Source organism: Dromiciops gliroides, chromosome 5 (genome assembly GCF_019393635.1).
Source record: "Dromiciops gliroides isolate mDroGli1 chromosome 5, mDroGli1.pri, whole genome shotgun sequence".
Lineage (NCBI taxonomy): Eukaryota > Metazoa > Chordata > Mammalia > Microbiotheria > Microbiotheriidae > Dromiciops > Dromiciops gliroides.
The window spans coordinates 233,186,720-233,207,572 of NC_057865.1; the positions used below are offsets into that span (position 1 = coordinate 233,186,720).

The 20,853-nt window shown below is 40.2% G+C and overlaps 1 protein-coding gene across 1 annotated transcript in view; it reads right to left on the bottom strand.

The window, feature by feature from the left end:
• Positions 1 to 20,853, bottom strand: part of PPM1H (protein phosphatase, Mg2+/Mn2+ dependent 1H) — a 326,647-nt gene that overhangs the window by 156,063 nt on the left and 149,731 nt on the right. The window contains 2 exon segments of the mRNA XM_043966035.1: positions 2,822 to 2,934; positions 18,294 to 18,638. Coding sequence (XP_043821970.1) covers positions 2,822 to 2,934; positions 18,294 to 18,638 — 458 coding nt within the window.

Below are 20,853 nucleotides of genomic sequence, written 5' to 3' on the forward strand. Positions count from 1 at the left end.
TTCTTACCCTTTTCGTATGTTATAGACTCCTTGGGCAGTCTGCTAAAGCCAGACTGGGTCTTTTCTCAGTTTAATGATTTTAAATACATAAAATATATGAGATTACAAAGGAAATAAATTATACTGAAATGCCATAACGGAAATATTTTTACATGATACGTCACATAGCCAGTATGTGGTCAGAGGCAGAATTTGAACCTGGTTCTTACTGGCTCTGAGGCCAAGCTCACCATCTGTGCTGCTTCTCACTAACTATATATGGATTAAGTGGCGCCCATCACATGAGAAACAGCTGAACAAACTGTGTTATATGAATGCAGTGGAATAGTATGCAGCAGGAAATGTTGGATTCAGAGAAACCCTGGAAGACTTAAATGAACTGATACAGAATGAAAAGAACAGAATCAGAAGAACAATTTATACAACAGCAACATTTTAAAGAAAGACAATTTTGAAAGACTTATGAACATCAATCAGTGCAATAACCAAGCGCTATACCAGAGAAGCAATGATGAAACAAGCTACTCAACTTCCAACAGCATAGTAAACGAGACATACATTTTCCAACATACCCAATATGAGGATTCATTTTGCTTGATTATGCATATTTGTTATAAGGGTTTTATTTTTCTTTCTTTATTTTTTAAGGGAAAGACATAGGAGAGAAGGCTAGTGGGTCATAAGAAGGAAGGAAGGAGGGAGGGGAAAGGAAGAAAAAGAAAGAATGGGAGAGAGGAAGGAAGGAAGAGTACTTGAAACATTTTTTAAAATGCATAGAATAGGGACAGCTAGGTGGCGAGTTGATAGAATACTGGCCCTGGATTCAGGAGGACCTGAATTCAAATCCAGCCTAACACTTACTAGCTGTGTGACCCTGGGCAAGTCACTTAAGCCCAATTGCCTCACCAAAAAAAAAGATGCATAGAATAAAATAAAATCCCAGAAAGAAACACAAACATGATAGCATTGACTATTATATAAATTGCATGCTTAAAAGAAAATGCAAGTAGGATGTAATGAAGAATAAAGTTTTCAGGACCAAGCCTACCAACATAGGGTATGGCAGCAGCAGAAACAATGCCAGGTAGATAGGGACTTAAGGGATGCAGCACCCAAATAAACCTGGTAATGTGAAAATGAAGAATACGACCAACTAATCACTTCCAAGAAAATCCACAATGTCAAAAAGCCTCACCAAACTTAATAGCCCCTGATCATAAGGATGTACCTGTCACCAACAAAAGTTTGGAATTATATTTCATTCATTTATTTATTTATTTTAGTGAGGCAATTGGGGTGAAGTGACTTGCCCAGGGTCACACAGCTAGTAAGTGTTAAGTGTCTGAGGCCGGATTTGAACTCAGGTCCTCCTGACTCCAGGGCCGGTGCTCTATCCACTGCGCCACCTAGCTGCCCCAAGGAATTATATTTTATATGTTTATGAAAGAGGCTCGTGAACATATAATACATTTTAGAAGAATGTAAATCCAAAGTGGCTAAAATGAACAAGTTTCATCACTTAAAGCGGGAAGCATTATTCACCTATAAAATTCACATGTCACACAGAATGCCCATTTCCTTGTGACACTTAAAGGGAAGAAACAGAGAAAATGAGCATTTATTAAGTGTCTGTCATGGGATAGGCCCTGGGCTGAGTGCTTTACAAATATTTCATTTAATAAATGAAGTTTTACTCTCATTTGTGTTCCAAGATCTGTTTGCTTTGTAGAATACATGATTCACACTCTCCAAAGGGTTTTGTAAGTAATAATAATAGTTAATAATTGCTAATATTTCTATAGTGATAATTACATGACAGACACCATGCTAGGCACTTTATAATTGTTATCTCATTTGATCCTCACAATAACCCTGGGAGGTAGGTACTATTATTATCCTAACTTTACAGATGAGAGAAAGCAACCAGGGGTTAAGTGACTTGCCCAGGGTCAAACAGCTAAAGCCAGATTCATTCATTCATTCATTCATTTTTTTTTTTTGTGAGAAAGCCAGATTTAAACACAGATCTTCCTGACTCTAGCCAGGCCCTGAGCTCTAGCCCCTGTACAACCCAGCTGCCCCAGCAGCAGAGTATGGGGTGAGAAAAACTAGGCAGGGACATAGAAGGAAAAGTGGGGGGGATGGTCTGGGGAGCTCAAGGATATGGTCTTTTGTCCTCAATAAGGACAGCAAGATTTCCCCACATAAAGCATCGAAGAAATCATCTAGAGAAGCTTCTGCTGTGACCAATAGTCCGGCACATGTGAAGATTGTTGTTTTAGTCATATCTCAGGTATAACTTAAAATGAGAGTGTGGATGAGAGGAAAAGCCGTCTGCAGAGCTTGTGCTAATCAATCAACAATCAATAAGCATTTAATCAACACCTTTTATGGCCCTGGGGATGCATAAACATGGAAAAGTCCCTGCCCTCACGGAGCTTCCGTCCTAGCATCAGAAGAGAGAACACGTGTGTGTGTATGAACACACACACAAGTATATGAAGAACCAGAATAAAATCAACATAATCAATTAATATTTAGTAAGTCCCTACTATGTGCCAGCCCTGTGCTAAGTGCTAGGGATACAAAGAAAGGCAAAAAGATAACCTCTGCCCTTGAGGGGATTTATCCATAGGTTGATAGACCCAGAAGAGACCTTAAGGGTCATTTAATCCAATATCCTCATTTTAGAGAAAAAAAATGACTAGGCAGTGAGGGTTTTAAAAAGTGATTTTTAAAGTTATCATTACGGGTATGAATTAAATTAAAACTATGAATAGTTACTAGGATTAGGTAAGAACGAAACTGACAACAGGCTTACCTGCTATCACCAGCATTGGCCACATACAGCTTTCCCAACAGGCAGACAACGACAAGGGCTGTGCAGCCTCCAGATATATTATACGTACTCCTCTCTCGTTCTATCTGCAGGTCCTGAAAAAGAAAAGCATCATGTTAGTTCATCCTGTCGAATCGCTCCACTAGCCAAGACACACCATCACTGTTCTGGGATCTCCTTGTATTTAGCTCATATGTGAGTTCACTGAATGTCTTTAAAAAATTATACTAAACCTGACTAATAATAATAATAATAATCTCTAATATTCATAGAGTGGTGTACAGGTTGCAAAGTTTAACAATGAGGGACATCACAATATGTGAAGAAAAGAACAAGAGTGTTGTCTATCTGAATGCCTTTCAAAGAAATAAAAGAAAACTCTTTTTTAGTGCTGTTCTAACAAAAAAAGGAATGTTAAGTGTAAGGGTCCCAGGTGAGAGATAAGAAAATTTACCTTCAGCCAGTAAGTAGAGAAATAGGGATTATTAAAGGTAACAACAACAACTATAATTAAAATGTATAGAGAGCTTTGAGGCATTCAAAGCACTTTACAAATATCTTATTTGATCCTCACAACAACTCTGGGAAGTAGATGCTATTATTAGCCCCATTTTACAGAGGGGGAAACTGAGGCAGGCAGAGTTAGTTAAGTGACTTGGCCAGGATCACAAGCTATTAAGCATCTGAGTCCTATTTGAATTCAGGTCTTCCAGACACCAGGCCCAGGCTGCTATCTCAGGCACCCCCCGCCCCATTTTATCATCTGTATTAGGCAGTAATAGAACTCCCCCCCCCCAGTTGTTAGGGGTATCAAATAAGATGATAATCATATAGCAGTTAGCACAGTGCTTGGCACAAAGTGAGTGCTTATATAAAGGTTAGTTATTATCATGGTTACAAAATGTTGTATATGTTCTTAGGCACAGTCACTGAGTTATTACTTAGTTTTGCTTAACTTTATTTTTTACAAACAAGGACTTATGTTTACACGGGAATGGGAGGGTCATATCTAGAAATGAGTGTGATGTCAAAAATGTGATAGATAAAACTAATCTGGAAAAAAAAATGTTACATTTGCTTACGCTTTACATGGTTGTGGCACAAAGCTGGGAAACCTAAATCAAATGACAAAGTGGAAGACAAAGGAAAGAAGGGGGAAAAGTATGGATGCACACAACTAGAAGGGAATGGGCCAACAGTAATGGGCCTGTGGTTCATCACCAACAGGTCAGTCATTCTAAGGGCTAGACAATCTCTTGAATTGATGTATTACTTGTTTTTCTCCCACTACTGCCAAAGCAAATGGTGAGAAAGTGACAAATCCCCAGGAGAAATCACAACTGAATTCAATATTATCTCTATTTTTTTTTATTTAAAAAAAATTTTTTTAGTGAGGCAATTGGGGATAAGTGACTTGCCCAAGGTCACACAGCTAGTAAGTGTCGAGTGTCTGAGGCCGGATTTGAACTCAGGTACTCCTGATTCCAGGGCCGGTGCTCTATCCACTGCGCCACCTAGCTGCCCCAATATTATCTCTATTAATGAAAGGAGGTGAGTTCTATTGATAATTTACCACCAGAAACTTCATCATCAAAGGCAGAGATAAAAGGAGAGGGTTATATTCCATGATGCTACATAATAAAGGAAGGGTTTGGGAAAATACAGCAACAGCAAAAATTTCACTGAGAATTACCTAAAATACCAAACTCAGGATACAAGGTGTCCCCAAAGTCTCATGGCAGTGTTAAGCATTAATAGCGAAATAGCTTAAAGAGATTTAATAGCTTAAAACTGTATTAAGTCTTTTGGGACACTCAATATGATTTGGGAAGAGAGAGACAGGACTCATAATAGGAGGTCAAAGGGGAGACAGGAGAGAGGAAGGAGGTGTGTGTGTGTGTGTGTGGGGGGGGGGAGATAGCAATCTCTGACTCAGCTCCTCTAAACAGACTATAAAGATGCAGGTTCTACCACTCTTAGCACCTAGGACTAAATCTCCTGCCCATTGACTGGATTTCTCCGAGGAACTAGGGGCCATAGTTAGGGGAAGACGTTATGGTTCATTACTTTTTTTTTTTTTTGGCGGGACAATGAGCGTTAAGTGACTTGCCCAGAGTCACACAGCTAGTCTCAAGTGTCTGAGGCCAAATTTGAATTCAGGTCCTCCTGTATCCAGGGCCGGTGCTTTATCCACTGAGCCACCTAGCTGCCCCCTGGTTCATTGCTTCAGGTAGGAACAAATCACAATCTCCCTGAGCTTGTTTCCTCAACTGTAAAATAGGATATTAATAGTACCTACCTCACAGGGATATAGTGAGGGTCAAACGAGATAATCTATGCAAAGCATCACAATCTCTGAAAAATCAAAACCACAAGTGACCCAAAGGCCATTGGGAAGATACCTAAGGGGTGTAAGCAGGATGCTGACTATTATTACCTTTGGAAGGATTACCCACTTCAACAAGGTCCACAGAGGTTGGCTGACCTGACCCGCCCGAAGTCACGCAGCTATTTCATAGGCCTGGCCAGGACTCTTGGACCAGTAACCTCCCATTATACAAGGCTGCCCAGCTACAGGAATACGAGAAGTACTTGACATAGAGGGAGGAGAATGGGAAAGGAGAAGGGGAGGGAAAGGGAAGCTACAGCACAAAGAAAGAGGATGGGGACAAGGCAAACCACCATTTCCCAAGGGTCATTCCAGTTTATCTTCCGCTGGATGCGGGAGGGGCTTAAAGCTGGTGTAGGTCATTTCTGTCAAGCAACTACAAACCAGGAAACTCAGCTTCATAGGATTAAGTGAAAGCAAGGAAAGTAATGGATGACACAGCATTTATTAAGTGCTTACTATATAAACAGAAAAGCCAGATACAAAGAGGGATATAATAGAATATAGATATAAGAAAAGACAGAAGAAACAATACTGGGTTCTACTAAAACTAGCCATTAAGAATTTAGATTATTTGGGACGGCTAGGTGGTGCAGTGGATAAAGCACGGGCCCTGGATTCAGGAGTACCTAAGTTCAAATCCGGTCTCAGACACTTAACACTTACTAGCTGTGTGACCCTGGGCAAGTCACTTAACCTTCATTGCCCCATTCCCTCCCCCCCCCCCCCATTGAAGAATTTAGATTATTCACAACCTATATGATGGGTCCTTGTAAAATAAGGAGCTTGAACTAGGTGATGTAATTGTAGGTGACTGAAGGAAACTTTGTATAAACTTGGAAACGCTATGCAAACATTATCTATACAACTTAACAAATGGTCTATAACATACCACCTTCTTCTAACATGTTATTATTTTAAAACAAAATAATGAAAACATGCAAAATATTGCCTCAGGGGAGTTTCTTTCACAAGAGATTAATCGATACATTGGGGACAGCTAGGTGGTGCAGTAAATAGAATACTGGCCCTGGAGTCAGGAGTAACTGAGTTCAAATCTCACCTCAGACACTTACTAGCTATGTGACCCTGGGCATGTCACTTAACCCCAACTGCCTTAAACATCTGGGGCCATCTTCAGTCATCCTGATCTATATCTTGTCACTGGACCCAGATGGCTCTGGATGAGAGAGTGAGGCTGTTGACCTTGCACAGAAATTCAGTGTAAGTCATGACATCACTCCAAAGTCATGGTCATTTTCAAGAAGGAAGGATAAACAACAATCAATATATCACTTTACTGAAATGACCCAATTCAAAGTCAAAACCATACCACTTGAAATAAGTGTATTTCATTAAAATAGTATATAAATTTCACAAATAGTACCTATGGTAACTATTAGTAAATGTAATCTTGCTTTATAATAACTGATATTGGCTGAGGTATAGACCCTCTCTTTTCACCAATAGGATCAATATTTATTAAATACTTAAAAGCATGAATGAATGATAGCATTCATTAGATGTTTTGAATACTCATGCCTTTGCATACAATTTGAGGATTTGAATCCGAATGCAGAGAGTTTAAGAAACAATATTCTCTGCCTCCCCCCCTCTTTCCCCCAAACTTCCCCACCCCCTCCAAACCCACAAGGTCAATTACAAAGCATTGCCTTCCATTAAAAAACCCAAATCTCTCTGGAAACCTTCCAGACAATCGAATGTAGACTTTATGGCAAGGAGGTCTTATTCACCTATGTATAACAAAAATTCTTGGTCATATTATTATTCAGTCGTTTTAGAAATCTAGTCACAATGCTCAACTCTACAACCTCCAGATTTAACTGGGGAATAGCAGTTCTCACTTTTAATTGGTTGGAAATTTACCATTTATTAGCTTTGTCAGTTGACAATGTGCTGTTATGTATGGGGTAGGATAGAAAGTCCTCAAAAAACTTTTCCTTATCCCTTCGTCCTTTGTTTTTAGGACACCCGGTTTTTGCAATGGCTTTTCAGAAATACCAACTTCACATGATAACTGGCACTTTTCTGTATTTTTGTTCAAATAACTTTTCTAATGTGTACCTGCACTCATTACTGCCACCCTTATACACACACACACACACACACACACACACACACACACACACACACACACACTCCACACACATTTTAATTGCAAATAAGCTCCTAGAGATTATATTGAGTAGGCACTGAAGGATATTTATTTTTACAAGCTGTATCCCACACCAGCCTCCCTTAAGGGAGAAGAGGAACCGGATAAAGGACTTACTGACATTAACATATACTGTTCCACAGAATCTAAAATTGGACCCAAGCAGAGTATATTCTAAAAATAATTACTTTTCTTTTGGCCTATTCTCTCTAAAAGTCAAAACAGCACATTTGTTTTCTCCTTACTTCCCACTCTTTAAATACATTTTGGATTGTTATATTCTTAAAGGGCCGCAAGTGTCCTCAAAAAGTCAATGGGCTATTCCTCTTTAGTACAACACAAATTATCGAATTAACATATATTTGGAGATCAGTTGTAAATTTCCCAAGTGAGACATATCCTTTTTTAAGCCAATCACTATGCTAAAGGCTATTGCCCTAATTAAAAAATAGCAACAAAAAATGCTGGACTCCAGGTTAAGAATCCCTGCCCTGAATGTACCCTCCCAATTAGAAGGTGGAGTGATTAAGTAATTTAGGGTCAAGCCTCCTTCTTTAGCTAGAAAGACAAGTCAATCATGTCTAAATTTGGGCTTACACTCCTTATAGAAAAAAAAAATCACATAATGGGGAAACCTTCATGGCTTTGAGCCATCACCCCAAACATAATTATTGAATATTTATGCCAACAAGATAAAAACTTATACATCACCCCATTTATTATCAGGAACAAAAGTTTAATCGAGCCTCAGTTAATGAAAATGACTGATTTCAGCTAGTCACCAGGGAAAAAAGGAAGACCTTTTAAAGTAACTTTTCCCACATGGTCAAAAGGGAGTCTTCCTGCTCAAATATTATGCTTCATCTGAGTTTATCCACACATCAATGAATAGAGGCAATTTACTATGTCCTAAGTGATTCATTTTCCCCTTTTTTTCTTAGGAGGAGGGGAGAAGAGCTGTGTGTGTGTGTGTGTATGTGTGTGTGTGTGTGTGTGTTGGGGAAAGGAGAGAGATTCGAAATAAATATACTGAACCAAAAAAAAAAAATTCTGCCTGTGACAGATATAATTTAGTTTGAAATTCCCAGAGATAATATAATCTTAAGGCCATCCTTTGTGTCTTAATAATTTCAGGTCATAAGAAGAAGCAATTTTGGACAAGAGCTAGGGTAAGAACCATTATCCCATAGCTCCAATTGGACCGAGGTGGGTTTAAGGACAAGGTGGTTTGCATCGCTAACAGTGTCTGTCACGAATAATAAGATTCTGCGCAGTTCCAAAGCAGAGGGTCCAATCCCATTTGTTCCAGGAGTAAATTTATCTGCAGGATAAATGGAAAAGCAGAATGGAAAACAGTCAGCATTGCCCAATGAGGCCATCAGCTGGCCAACAGCTGAATGACACTCATGTTTTCGTATCAGAGTCAGTGACTTCCCTAGCTAGAGTATGAAAAATCTGCTTTCAAGAATTAAAAGCTTTATGTTCTCCATCACAGCCAAATACTCCAATCCTTTGTGTAAAAAGAAAGAGTAATTATAAAATAACGATTATTGATTAGCTTTGCATTCATCCTCCTATCATTTAACAATGCCTATTCAAGAAAGACACCTCCCCTTAATGACCTGATGTTTTACAATCTGGACATGAAAAATAATGGAGAAACAAATGGCTCTGATGTGCTTAAGGTTTAAAATATTATCTAAGAACTGATTCTCCTTTTTACTCTCAACCTACCTCCTATACATTTTAGGTTCAATTTTATGATTTTTTTTTTGTTTGTTTATGTCAAGGATTCTGGCTTGAAGAAGACAAACACAAACAGTGTTATTCTGTGGATGAAGCCAGGAAAAACTAGGTGACAAACGAAAAGACCAATCTTAACTCTGACAGCCTGGTGTTATCCTAATAAAAAGCAAAGCAAAGCAAAGGAATTTGCTTATTACTCAAGGTCCTGTACAATCTGCTTTCATCCCACATTGAGGAGTTAAGTAAAAAGGGATGGGGGGTGGCAAGAGTACTGGGGAAAAGGATCGAGGAAAGGTTTTCCTATTCCCACAAGTTTGACCCAATCCTCTATTATTCTCACTGGAGGGGAGGGGAGCACAGCAGAACTGTTATTTCACTTCCTAGGTGAACAGGTCAACAACGCTTCCAAAACTTGCACTCAGAAACGAAATGACTTGCTGAAAGCAATATACCTAGGACATAACCTTTGAACCTAGTTCTTCCTAGCTCCAGGCTGGCCCTCCATCCATCATTATACCAGGAATTCTTACCTTGAGATCTATGAACTTGCCTTTTATTTTTAAATACACATAGATTTGAATATCTGTGGTATTTCAATGTAATTAATTTCCTTTGTAATCCTATGTGTTTTATGCATTTAAAAACATTAATATGAGGAGTCCATAGGCTCCATCAGATTGCCAAGGAGGATTGTGACATCAAAAGGTTAAGGGTTTTTTACATTATTTCATGCTTGGGTGGTGGTGTTTTTTTAACCCTCTATCTAATTGACTTCACATTCAATATCACACATAATGACTTCTAATACTACTGGGGTCTGAGATTTCACTGATGCTGGTACTTTGTCAACTACAGAAAACAGATTTTTTAAACTTCATTGACCCAGGAGATGGTTTTCATCCGTCACCATAGCTGAAAAACGTCATCACGTGGTTGCCAACCTTCCACTGATAAGCATTTCCTAGTTTGGCTAGACTGGTCCTGACACAAGTTAAGTAACTAAGGCCAATTTTTACTTGAAGCCTTTCTACTAAATAGACGGGGCCTACCCAGAGCAGGTGCTGCTTCCATAGCCTATAAGAACCTAAAGTCATATCATGACAAAGAACTGAAACAGGACCTTAGTAGAGATGACACACCATTACTCCAATATCTAGGATTTCATTGATGTAGATATTCTTCTTTCAATGGTGTAGGTTGCAACCCATTTATCCCCTTCTCATCCTGTGCACACAGCCTTCCGTAAATCTGCCACAGAGAGATGCCCAAAGTAGTGGGCTCTTTCTGGCTCGGTCTCATCTTTCCAGTGTTCTTAACATCAATCCCCTGGTCTGCTTGCTGTTCCACACACACACTTCCTAGGCCTTTACAGTGGCTATCTCTATGCCTGAAATGGATTCCTTCCTCGCCTCTGCCTATCAGAATCCTGAGTTCCCTTTAAGACTTGGGTTAAATGCTGGCTATTACATGTAGCACGTATTGATCCAACCAGCACTCCTCCCCAAACTACCTAGCATTCATTTAAAAATATATATTAAAATATAATTATATAGCTTCAAATCACCCCATTCTCCCATTAGAATGTAAGCTTTTTGGGGGCAAGGGCTCTTTTCAATTTTGTCTTTCTATCACTGGTGCTTAGCATAGTCCTGTTACGTAGTAAATGCTTCATAAATAAATGCCTGTTGATTGAATATTCATTGGGAGCCAGTGTGTCTATACATTTGTTATGTATCACTGATCTCTCCACTATGGTATTCTGGTAGGTTTTTACCAAGGTTGAAAAGCTTCAAGTATCAGTACACAGACACTTCCTGTTCTTTTAGGTGAAAATATAATCTCCTCTATTTAGCTTAAAACACTAACCAACTTAACTTTCTGGCCCAAACTTACCATTCTATATTGATTCTCTCTCTCTCTTGCTCTCTCCCTCCCTCTCTCTCCCCCATCCTCTGTCATATATATATATATATATATATATATATATATATATATATATATATATATATATATATATATAATGTATGTATATTTCTTTATTTTTTCTCCTTTCTATATTTCTCTTTATTTTTTCTAGATATCTATGGGGCAGCTAGATAACACAGTGGATGGAGTATCAGGCCTGGAGTCAGGGAGACTCATCTTCCTGAATTCAAATCCAGCCTCAGACACTTTTACTAGCCCTGTGACCATAGACAAGTCTCTTAACCCTGTTTGCCTCAGGTTTCTCATCTGTAAAACGAGCTGGAAAAGGAAATGGCATACCATGCCAAAATCTTTGCCATGAAAACCCTAAATAGGGTCACAAAGAGCTGGCTAAGAGTGAAACGACTCAATAGTAACAAAATATTTCTATCACTGGAAATTATTCTGAATGATTGAATTATTCTGCATATACTTATGTATCTATGCATTAACTTTCTATATGCTATGTGCATTTTTAGATGTATTATTTGTCTTCCCTGTTGGAATGTAAGTTCATTGCAAGGAGGGACTATTTCATGCTTTATACTTGAATCCTAAAGCCTAGCAGTGTCTGGCACATAAATAAAAATAGTAAAATGGCCATGGGGGGTTTTGTAAGCAGAGCAAAGAACAGGAATGGAAGCTGGTCCGCTCGTTTACTAGCTTGTCAAACTATATTCAAGAGTTTGCCAAGTGGAATATTTCCTCAGGCAAGTGCCAGGCTCCAGAAGATTCTCTTTCTGAGAGGCACTTTCTGTTGAGCCTGATAATTTTGGTCCAGAGATCAGAAGGACCCAGCATTCCAGACGGAAACTCCAGGAACAGAATTTCATTTTTCATGCCTGCCGCTGGGAGGGTGGGTTAGTTAGCCCTGTTTGTTAGGAAGGAGGGTCTAGAATTCCATTCTCAAACTAGTGATATGGTAAAAACAAAAAACAAAACCCAACAACCCTCCCATGAAGTCTGCCTCTGGGACTTAGCGGGAATGGTACATTATCTTCCAGGTAAAATAAACCCGTGACAATTGGTCAAAATGCATTTAGCTCACACATAAGCTTTCATCTCTCATCATTTCTTTTTCTCCTTCCTTGAATGCTGGGCTATTTTTTCCGGAGGTGGGGGCCAGCAGCCAAAATACTCTGCATGCCACAGACAGATTATATAACCTAAAATACTATTTTCAGCAACTCTCTCTCTCTTGACTCAATCTACAATGTCACCCCTGTGTCTTTTTTATTTCCTGTTTAAACACTACTGTCGAGTACTGAAGGCTCTCCAGAACTGGTACTCTCTAGAATGACTCCCCAATACCAACTATCTGCTTCTTCAGCTCTGTATCTTCATAGTTCTTCATATAAGCCATGGTCATTCTCAATCAACAAAGTCTTACTGAGTAGGTCCTGGGGACTGCCCCCTGACCATCTCCCTTTCTCTCTGCCCATTTGAATCCTTTCTCACCTTCAAGGACAGGTTTGAATCCTGCCTCAGATATGAATCCTTTAACTATTCCAGTCCACGTTATCTATTGATTAAAGTTGGGCATTTAATAAGCAGTAATACATGCAAGATACTAAAGATAAGATACAAAGAAAAAAATAGAGAAAACCCCAAATCCAAACAACTAAAAAAAAAAATTCCTGTTTTTAAGTCAATAAACATTTATTAAGTGCCTATTATATGCCAAACACCGTGATAGAGCTCACTTTCTACATGTTTTCTAATTCTATTTCATCCCTCAAAGTGTGAGGAGCAGGACTGACCACAAAATAGAGGCAGTCAATAAATGCCAGTTGAGTTTTTTTTGCTTCCTCGCTAGAACATGAATTTCAGGAAACCAGCTAGTGATTCAAACACTATTGAATGACTATAAATAAAGACAAAAGTCCCCCATCAATCCTTTCCCCCTGGTTTTCATGAAAACATGAGTTTAATGGCCGAGTTATTCCTTAGGCCCAGACTCTAAAAGTAAGTTCTGCTTTTAAGCTAAGTCATATATATATATATATATATATATATATATATATATATATTTGGGAGAGGGAAATAAGAAAAGAGGTCAGCCTGCAAAGGGGATAAAAAAAACTGAGGAATGAGACTTGTAAAATCATGCAGCAGGAAGGAGGACCATGAGGTCTAAAGTCAGGTGGGCAGAGCATCAAAGAAGGTAGAGGTGGGACCTGTCCCCAAATCGGGATGTTTAGTTGATTTTTAAATTAATTTATTTATTTTTATTAAATTTTTTTATGGGCAATAAGGGTTAAGTGACTTGCCCAGGGTCACACAGCTAGTAAGTGTCTGAGGCCAAATTTGAACTCAGGTCCTCCTGAATCCAAGGCCGGTGCTTTATCCACTGCGCCACCTAGCTGCCCTCTGTTTAGATGATTTTAATACTGGGTTCTCTTACTGTAATAAAATTAGAATATGTCATACTGGATGCAGGTCAAAAAGAAGGTTCATTTCTGGGGGTTGGGGTGTGGGGGGGTGGATCCAGAGATAGGAAGCTAGACCTGGGAAAGCTACCATGAGGTAAAATATGAGAGGGGTCAAAAAATTCCAGACCTCCCTTTCTAAGAAGGAAGCAGGCAGAGGGGAGTCCTTGAGGATAGATTAAAAAGAGCTGATGAGCTTTATGTTGGGCAATTATAAAAACTGAAAGTGTGCTTGCAACAAGGCAATCAGTCTAATGAAAGGCAGACTAGTGAACATAGGAGCCAGCCTCGGAGACAGGCAGACCTGGTTCCAAGCCCCATCTCTGACATGTACTATCTATGTGACCACGAGCAAGGGACTTAACCTCTCCCTGCTCCTGGGCAACTCTCTGTGACTATAAATGACAGATGAGTCGGCTGATTAGTGACTTGTAGGCCAGGAAACGCCTTATACTAATGCAATCACAGATTTGATTCTCCTTCTAACCAAACTGTCACTCACACACACACACACACACACACACACACACACACGCACAAAGCATATATGTCTATATATTAATATATATGTGTGTGTATATAGCATATATCTATATACTAGCATATTACTATTTTATCTATATTGTAGATAGTATATATTATGTGCATGTGTATATATATATATATAGTGCTATACTCTCTAAATGCATTGTGTGTGTGTGTGTGTGTGTATACACACACAAACACATATATACACATTGAGGGAAAGGAATTTGGTTGGAGTGGAAATTGAAACTGACTGGAATATAAAGGCAACTCTGCTTAGAAACTCATCGCAAGTCTTACATGTCTCTAAATACACCATCTCTGCCTATCTACATATATGTAGATTTTATAACAATCTCAGCCTCAAGGCTAGAAGGTCTCATATGTCACTTCTGTGTCTAAGTTCTACTTTCTAAATTTTATTCTAGATTCTGTAGAATGTAGGCAAAGCAAGAGGCACGTCTATGTGAGAACACATACGTGCATACATGTGTACGCAGGTATACCATGCACGTATGAGCACATGCATTTACATACTGTAAGTGTCTGCGTATATCCTGCCTTGCCTAGAAAACTATAAAACATAGAGTAAAATTTAGAAAGTACACCTTAGGTGGTACTGAGGTGATATGAGACCCTCCTAATCTTGGTGCTTATGGCATGGGGAGGGGTCGAAGAACAAGGGAGAAATGGAGAAAGAGAGAAAGGGAGGGAGGAGAAACAGAAGGGGACGGGGGAGGGAGAGAGGGAGGGAGAGAGAAGAGAGGGAGAGGAAGGAAGAGGAGAAAAAGAAAAGAGAAGGAGAAGAAAAGAGAAAGAGAAGAAAAGGAGGAGGAGAAGAAAAGGAGGAGAAGAAAAGGAAAAGAAAAGGAGGAGAAGAAAAGGAAGAGAAGAAAAGGAGGAGGAAGAGGAGAGAAAATGGTTTAAGAGGGAGAAAGGAAGAGAGGAGGAAAGATATCATTAGTTATTATATTTAAATAATAAGCAGGGGTGGGGAGGAATAAGGACCTAGCACTCTGGTATTTGCAGTGTAAGATGCATCACCTAAGGATTCTACTTCCTTCTGCAATCCCTATCTTCATGGCTGGCACCAGGGGAGACCAGAGAGTAGGAGAGACTAGCCAGAGGAAATGAGGAACGATCATCAGAGTTTGGCAGGGGTGCAGCGAGCTACAATTCTTAATCATGATTATTAGAAGAGGGAAAAGGACCTTTATGAGAGGGGAAATGACCCAAGACTATCAAAGTAACTAAATCAGCCATTTCTTTTTTTTTTTCCCACCTTCTTTTTTTTTTTTTTTTTAAAGTCCTGGCCTTTAAACCATGAACTCAAAAACGGAAGTGGCTGATTAAAAATCGAGAAACAATATGAAAGGGGCCTGACAGCCTTCTTCCGAGTGTTCTCCCAAATGATTCTTCCGGCTAATTTCCTGTAGTTTGTCCATATGCAGCAGCGGCTGAAGGGAGCCCAGAGCCAGAAGCCAGCTTTGGAGATTTGACTCGATATAACATTGGCCTCTAGTGGGTAAAACTGAGAAGACAGCAACTTCACACAAAACAACAAGCTCCTGGTACTGTCAATTATGCCCAGAACTTCAGACCTTAAAATGTCTGTTTTCCACTCCTACCACTTAGAAACTAAGATTTTTTTCTCATCAGGGAAAGCGCTTGTTTTGGTTAGGTATTAATCTAAAAATTGGTTTCTTTAAAATGTTTATAATTGAAATTAAGGACAAAGAGAAAAGCATTTCTGTGGTCATTTTTGGATAGTTGGGTATTACAGTAAGCTTGGACTGATAGAGGTGGCTCTTATGAATGTTTGGACCATATACACCAACTTCCCTTTTCTCTTACCCCATACATCCCAACCAGTTGTTAAATCTTGACAGTTTATCCCACAACAGTCACCGCCGACCCTTTCTTTTGTTTTTATTTTTTTTATTTAAAAACTTATTTATTTATTTTTGCGGGGGCAAATGAGGGTTAAGTGACTTGCCCAGGGTCACACAGCTACTAAGTGTCATGTGTCTGAGGCCAGATTTGAACTCAGGTCCTCCTGAATCCAGGGCCGGTGCCCTATCTACTGCATCACCTAGCTGCTCCCTGACCCTTTCTTTTGACTCACAGGGATCACCACTATCCTAGTTCAAGCCCTCATCACTTCACAGAGAGGTGGAACAGTGGATAGAGCGCTGGAGTCAGGAAGAACTGAATTTAAATTCAGCCTCAAACATTCACTGTGTGACCTGAAGCAATTCCCTTAATTTCTCATGGCCTCAGTATCTTCATCTGTAAAATGGGAGAAATAACAGTACCTACCTGCCAGGGTCAATGAGATAACAGTGCCTGACACATCCTAAGGACGTAATAAATGCTTATTTACATATGTTTTATGTGACTGTCCATAATAACCTATTTAAAATTCCTACCTTTTAGGCAAGAAAATGTGAGGGTTTTTTTTTTTTTAGGGAGAGAATGTGGAGCTCAATTTTTTTTTTTTTTTTACAAATGAAAGTTAAAAATTGTCTTTACATGTAATTGGAAAAAATGAAATACTATTTTAAAAAATGCTTCCTCTTCAATGGCCTCCTAAAGGTTTCCTGTCTCCAACCCATTTTCCACATAGGTGCCGAAGTGATATTCCTACAAACCCCATCCAGCATCAAATATAATCTCCTCTATCTGACATTTAAAGCCCTTCACAACCTGATTTCAATCTATCTTTCTGGCGTTACTATACATCACTCTGTCACTCACACATTCTATGATCTAGTCAAGTTAGACAAAGAGGCCAAAGTGAATCTTCCAGATTTACATTCTCACTGGCTTCTCCTACTGAATAAACAAGAGATGATGATGGTGTGTGTGTGTCTGTGTGTGACAAAATAAATACAAATCAGTCCCAGCAAAACTAACTTGTATTTATTTTGCAACACCTATATACACACAAACACACATATGTGTACACACACACACACACACACAGAGGTATGTGTGCACGTGTACTGATGCCTGAAGTTAAATATTTTCCTGCCATAACCCAGAAGCTGGATTGTGCTGGAAATATTAGGGAACAGCTAGGTGGCACAATGGCTAGACCACTGAGTCTGGAATCAGAAAGACTCATCTTTCTGAGTTCAAATCTGGCTTCAGACACTAACTGTGTAACCCTGGGCAAGTCACTTTACCCTCTTTGCCTCAGTTTTCTCATTTACAAGTTGAACTGGAAAAGGAAAAGGAAAACCACTCCATTATCTCTACCACAGAAACCCCAAATGGGGTCATGAAGAGTCGGACACAACTGAAAAATTATTAAACAACAACAAAAATTCTGAAAAGCCAACGAGTAATTCATTAAAAGCGTCCCTGCTAAGGATGTACAAGGCTACTCTTGCTTTGTCCACAGTAGTCACTGCTTCTCAGTGTCTAGTTTTTACTGAAAACATCAAGCCACTCTTGCTTATTAAATCTTTTGCAACATTCTTAACTACCCCTTACATCTCTAGGTAGGTTATCACTTGGTAGGAAGAGTGTCTGTAATTAGAATACAGGTTGCAAACTCTATCTGGAAGTAGAGTGGTTTCCCAGATAAGCCACATTCACATTTGAAAGTGTGAAGAAGCCTGCCTTCCAAAATAAAACAGGAATCATTCTTGGCTAGCAGCACCTAAGTTGTCCTCCTTTGGCAACAATAACTAAGAACAGACGTTTTTCTGCAGGATCTGGAACTGCCCGACTTAGGATGTAGGGTTGTGCTCACGTGAGCTTCACGGAAAAGTGAACTAAAGTTTTGAACATACTGCTAAATGCTTCGAGCTCTCCCCCAACACCAGGGAATTCACACACATTAGTTTATTCCAGGCATGGGAACCGTTTTGGCCTGTTAGGAATTTTACCAGTTGGTGTGAATGCGAGCATGCCAAAGAGGAAGGTATTGAATACACCAACTCCTCTGCTTACTGTGCTGGGTATTGCCCTCACCACCTTAATCTCTCATGGTTAGTTTATTGCTTGGTTGGTTTTTGCCAATAGCGTCAACAAACCTCTGTTGACATCCAGAAGGCCAGAAGCTACACTTTGCTCTTTAGTTCCCTTGGAAATGGAAAAGCACACCCGATAAGAGACAACCCTGAATGAATGTACAGATTGAGGAAGCATTCTGTGAAGGCAGGGGGTGGGCCCGGGTGGCTTCTGGGCCCATGGTCCACAGCAAATTACACCTACCATTTCCTTGAATGCGCTTTCAATGGCTCCAATGACAAGGCACTCGTGGGGAATCTTTTTCTCGGTAAAGAAACGTGTGGGTGGGGTGCTCGGGGAGCCCGGGGCCCCCACTCCTCCTCGAAGGGAGGCAGCCCTCGTCAGAGTCCGGCTGTTGGCTGGGTTGTTCTCAGGCTCCTCCCCAAGGCAAGTCGGGGGGAGGACCGCAGAGTTCTTCAGGATCTCTATGATGTCCTGTAGCTGTTCCACGATGTGATGCTGTAACAACCGGGATGCCACAACAGCTGCCCCAGATCCGGCGTGCCCGTCAAAGAGGGACCAGTAGTGGAAGGAAATGCCGTCCGTGTCCTGCTTGGACAAAAACAAGAACAAGACAAAGGGATATGAGAGATCTGGGCATGATGCTCAAGGGGAAGCCAGGATGAAGGGAGGAGTGGGAGATTAATGGTGGGTCACAACTGAACAGACAGTGAGCTGTCCACCATCACTAGGGCTCACTTCTGCTACTCCCAGCCAAGGGAGGACCACAGGGCGTCGCCTCTTCCACCTCTAACCTCGGCACTGCAGCCCAGGAGAGGCAGAGTCTTACACCGGGTCTGGATTCAAAGGAGCGCAGACCAAAGTCTGGATGAGAGAAGGGTAAAATCTTTAGTGCAGCCCATTGGCACAGCTACATGTGTTTCTCTGGCTTCTTTCTGTAGCACGTGAGTGGGACAGGATAAAACTGGGGCTGGGATTTGGCAAGGAGTGAACGGCCACAGGACATGGAAATATCTCATTTGATGCTCATGAAAACCCTGAGGGTCAGGTGCTATTTCGATCTCCATTTTAAACTTGAGGAAATTGAGGCAGACAGCGGTTAAGTAGACTTGCCCAGCATCACACAACTATTTAGTTTCAGAGGCAGAATTTGAATTCAGGTCTGCCTGATCCCAGGCCCAGTGCTCTATCCATTGAGCCACCTAGCTGGACTAAGTAAACCAGTGGTATCAAACTCAAATACAAACGGATCCCTGGGCTGCATGCTGACTTGGAAAACCAGAAGTTGACATTATCCATGTTGTACTGCATTTTCATTTATTTCATTAAACATTTCCCAATTACATTTTCATCTTGGTATTTGTGCAGACTGGTAGGCCACTGAGTTTGGCACATCTGGATTAGAAAATAGAGTCCAGATTGAGATAAAACCTTATGAGATCACAAATTTAAAACTGGAAGGACCTCAGAGACCATCTATTCCAGGGGTTTTTAATTGTGGGCTCTGTGAATGTGGTGGTTTAAAAAGAATTCTGATATCTATATTTCAACACAATTAATTTCCTTTGTAATCCTATGGATTTTATCTTATACATTTAGAAACATTTCCCCGACCCAGGGCAATGAGGGTTAAGTGACTTGCCTAGGGTCACACAGCTTGTAAGTGTCAAGCGTCCAAGGATGGATTTGAACTCAGGTCCTCCTGAATCCAGGGCCAGTGCTTTATCCACTGCACCACCTAGCTGCCCCCATTTAGAAACATTTTGAAATAAATTTCATAGACTTCAAGCAAATTGCCAAAGGGATCCATGATGCCCCTCCAAAAAAGTTTAAGCACCTCTTTTCTCATTAAACCCCTTCATTTTCCAAAAAGCTGAGAAAAATAAAGGGCAGAGGCAGTAAATTATTTCTCTCCATAAGTTCCAGAGCTGAGATTCAAACCCACATCCTTTGTCTACAAATCAATTGTTCTTCCTAGTATACAAGACTGTCTACAAATCCTTACTTCAGGTCAGCTCTGCTTCTCCATCAAGCCAGAGTAACTCGGGTTCCTATTCTTGGAGAAAAGTGTCCTTTGTGACCGGTCCCCCCTCCTCCCCACGAGATTTAAAATTCCTTAAGGTTAGGGATCATTTTTCTTTTTTGTATTTGTCTTCTCAGAAGTGCCTGGCACAGGGCACATATCTAATAAATGTTTAATGACTAGCTGGTTTTCTCTGTATAATGCCTGACAGAAATATCACAGGCTAATCAGTCTACATTGCCTGATGTCCCAAATTTCTGGAATGCTTTCCCTACTAAACTCCAACCCTGGGTCCTAGCCCAAGCCATGTTCTGATTTAACTCCAATCTTCCCTAGTTCCTCTTTCCCATCTTCAATAGTCTCGTTTCTCTTATCTGTTTGCTGGTAATTCTTGACCTCAAAGCTGGCAAAAGTCTTATTTATATTACTGTTCTGATTCCTCTAAGTCAATTTCTGTCCTGATACAATAGGAGCATTTCTAAAACATACATGTGTATTATAATAGGTAAGATAACCGAAGGGGGAAACGTCAACCTCAACAATGAAGGCGATTCATTACCATTTTGGGGACAGGGTTCCTTCTACTCGGCTCTAAGCAGAAGCAGTCGGATGAGGGAGAGAAGGTTTGTGTGTTCTGTTCAGTTCACCATCAGAACCACTGATGAACTATAAACAATACTGTAGGGGGCAGCTAGGTGGCGCAGTGGATAAAGCACCAGCCCTGGATTCAGGAGTACATGAGTTCAAATCTGGCCTCAGACACTCGACACTTACTAGTTG